General features: G+C 53.8%; 1 protein-coding gene across 1 annotated transcript in view; it reads left to right on the top strand.

Moving 5' to 3' along the window:
• Nucleotides 1–2,289: 2,289 nt before the first annotated feature.
• Nucleotides 2,290–3,063, top strand: part of PVR (poliovirus receptor) — a 20,168-nt gene continuing 19,394 nt past the window's right edge. The window contains exon 1 of the mRNA XM_011963165.1: nt 2,290–2,668. Within this exon, the coding sequence (XP_011818555.1) occupies nt 2,590–2,668 (79 nt within the window). The 5' untranslated portion in view covers nt 2,290–2,589. The remainder of the gene's footprint in view (nt 2,669–3,063) is intronic.

The following is a 3,063-nucleotide window of genomic DNA, read 5'->3' as shown; positions in this document are numbered from 1 at the left end:
ATGATATTTCAGCACTTGAGTGAAGAAAATGTCTGGTCCAAACACTCAAGGAATTTAGACTCTTGACAGAGAAACACAGAAGCAAGCAGATATGCCCCGAACCAAACTTGCTTTTTCTTCTAAGCCTGCTTCTTCAGAGCAGCCTCTGACCCTCCAGGGCCCTGAGAGGAGGCCCTGGAGACAGGAACTGGGGAGCCCAGAGAGGTAGGGGAACCCCAGATGGTGATGGCATTGTCCAGAGAAGGAACATAACAATGGCCACAGATTCCCAATTTGGAAATAACTCAGCAGAACAAGAGTGACAGAAAATTCAGAGATTTCCAAGAGACCAGCCTCCATGTTTCCATTTAGAAATTCACCTACATAGATCCAGGGTGAGAGACCCCAAGCATCAGATGTGTCATACACAAGCATCAGATCCAAGTTAGAGAGGGCACCCGGGGACAGAAAGCTTCAAGCCAGCCAAAAGCCAAAGGAGGGATTTTACAGAAAGATACAGGAATGTGGGGCTGGGCACAGTGGCTCATGCCTGTAATCCCAGCACTTTGGGAGGCCAAGGGAGGAGGATCGCTTGAGGCCAGGAATTCAAGACAAGCCTGAGCAACATAGCGAGACCCTGTCTCTACAACAAATTTAAAAACTAGCTGGGCGTGATCGCATATGCCCATGGTCCCAACTAGCCAGGAGGCTGAGGGAATTGAGCCCAGGAGGTAGAGGCTGCAATGAGCAATGATGGCGCCACTGCACTCCAGCCTCAGTGAAATAGTGAGACCCTGTCTAAAAAAAAAATAAAAATAAAAAGGATATAAGGATGTCAGAGAACAGGGACCAGAGCTGTTAGTCAGCCTCATGGAGACCCTGGCCAGGACAGACACCTCTGGGGACCAGGAAGTCTCTCGGGTTCTCTCTCTTAGGGTTTGACTTTCTGAGTCTCTCTGTGACCTCTCATTTGAATCTCATCTCGCTCTGTCTATGCTATGTCTCTATCTCTTTCAATCTCTCTCTGTCTCTGTCTCCCAGCCCTTACCTCTGAGTGTGTCTCTCTATTTCTCTCTCTCTCTCCCTCCCTTCCTCCCTCCCTCTCTCTCTCCCCATCCCTTCCTCCCTCCCTCCTCCCCTCTCCCTACTGCAGGTTGGTCTATAACCCTTATCTCCCCCAGAGCTGCTGGAGTTCTGGTATTAATCTGTTTATGGTGTGTTTCCCTCCACTAGAACACGGTCTTCATTAAAGGCAGAGATTTTTGTCTGTCTTGTTTTCTGCTGTATCCCCAGCGCCTGGGATACTGACTGGCTCAATAAATATACATTGAGTGAAGAATGAATGAATTACCATTCTCATGAACATTATTATTTGATGGCAACTGTAAAGCAACAATAATTTCACTGCCACTGCTGCTATTGTTGCAATATCTGCTTTTTATTTAGTATAAACTATATCTCTGAAATTGAGCTAAGCAGTTTCTTGTTTAAGTTTTAAAGACTACCCTGTGAGGTAAGTACTGTTAGTATGCCCTTTTTTCTTTTTTTTTTTTTTTTTTTTTGAGACGGAGTCTCACTCTGTCGCCCAGGCTGGAGTGAAGAGGCCCTATCTCGGCTCACTGCAACCTCCACCTCCCAGGTTCAAGTGATTTTCCTGTCTCAGCCTTCCTAGTAGCTGGGATTACAGGCATGTGCCACCATGCCAGCTAATTTTTGTATTTTTAGTAAAGATGGGTTTGTGTCATGTTGGCCAGGCTGGCCTTGAACTCCTGACCTCAGCTGATCCTCCTGCCTCGGCCTCCCAAAGTGCTGGGATTAAAGGGGTCAGCCACTGCGCCCTAGCCCCAGCCCCCAACCTTTTTTTTTTTTTGAGACAGGTCTGGCTCTGTCACCCAAGCTGTAGTGCAGTGGCGGGATGGTGGCTCACCGTAACCTCTAACTCCTGGGCTCACACAGTCCTTCCGCCTCAGCCTCCCAAATTGCTGAGCCACCGCGCCCTACCATGCCCATTTTTCAGATAAAGAATCTGAGGGCCCTCGAGGAGAAACCACTTGCTCAACATAAGCCCAGGTCTTGTCTGACTCCAAAGCCCATGGGTTTAGGCTGGGTGGAAGGACAGCCTGGCGGGCTCAGGATCTGTCCCATCACGAGTTGAAACCTCAGCTCTGCCACTCGGCAACCGCGAGTCGTTAGTAAGTTGCTGAATCTCTGCGCGTGCCTCCGTTTCCTCACCTGGGATGTGGGCGTCCTCACACGGGAAGTCGCCTCTTTTAGTGCGCACTGAGGGAGCGAGCGCGCGTCTGTAGCCTGACTGAGCGCCGGCAGAGACCTGCGCAGGCGCAGGCGCGCCGGGGCGTGGAGGGGGCCGCAGCCTGGGTGACGCCCCCGCGCCTGAGGGGACTCGCCGCCAAGTCCCCTCCGCTCACTGGTCTCGAATTTGAAGAAGTGGGTATTCCCCTTCCCACCCCAGGCACTGACGGAGCGGCCCCCTGGGGATTCCAGGACCCGAGCTCCGGGAGCTGGACTCGCAGCGGCCGCGGCAGAGCAAGCGGGCGCCGGGAAGCGAGAAGGAGGCGCCCGCCGGAGGCCCAGCTGCCCAGAGCAACTGGCATGGCCCGAACCATGGCCGTCGCATGGCCTCCGCTGCTACTGACGCTACTGGTGCTGTCCTGGCCACCCTCAGGAACCGGTGAGTGACCTCCGCGCAGTCCGGCGGCCCCTCTTTCGCTCCCAGCCCCGCATCCAAGCCGGGTACTTGGCCCCCTGGGTCCCCGAAGATGACGGCGCCGCCCGGCGCCACCCACCCCCCATCTCTGCCCCGGAGTTGGAAGGAACACGGGGCGAGGGCAGGACCCTCCTCGTAGCCATCCGGAGAGCGGTCGGAGTTGGGTTTAGAAGTTCCTCGAAACTGGCAGCAACACAGGGTGGGCACAAGACCCTCCTCTGGGCCCCTCGGAAAGGGGATGGAGTTGGGTGCGGACATTTCCCAAAAAAGGCAAGAGAATCTCGGAAAATCAGCAGATGGTGACTCATGCGGGATTACCTTACCCAGGTTCCTGCTCAGCACACCCAGGCCATAACCCA

This window comes from Colobus angolensis, unplaced genomic scaffold (genome assembly GCF_000951035.1).
Source record: "Colobus angolensis palliatus isolate OR3802 unplaced genomic scaffold, Cang.pa_1.0 Scaffold60, whole genome shotgun sequence".
Taxonomy (NCBI): Eukaryota; Metazoa; Chordata; class Mammalia; order Primates; family Cercopithecidae; genus Colobus; species Colobus angolensis.
The sequence above is the reverse complement of the archived record's forward strand: the minus strand, read 5'-3'. Positions and strand labels throughout refer to the sequence as shown.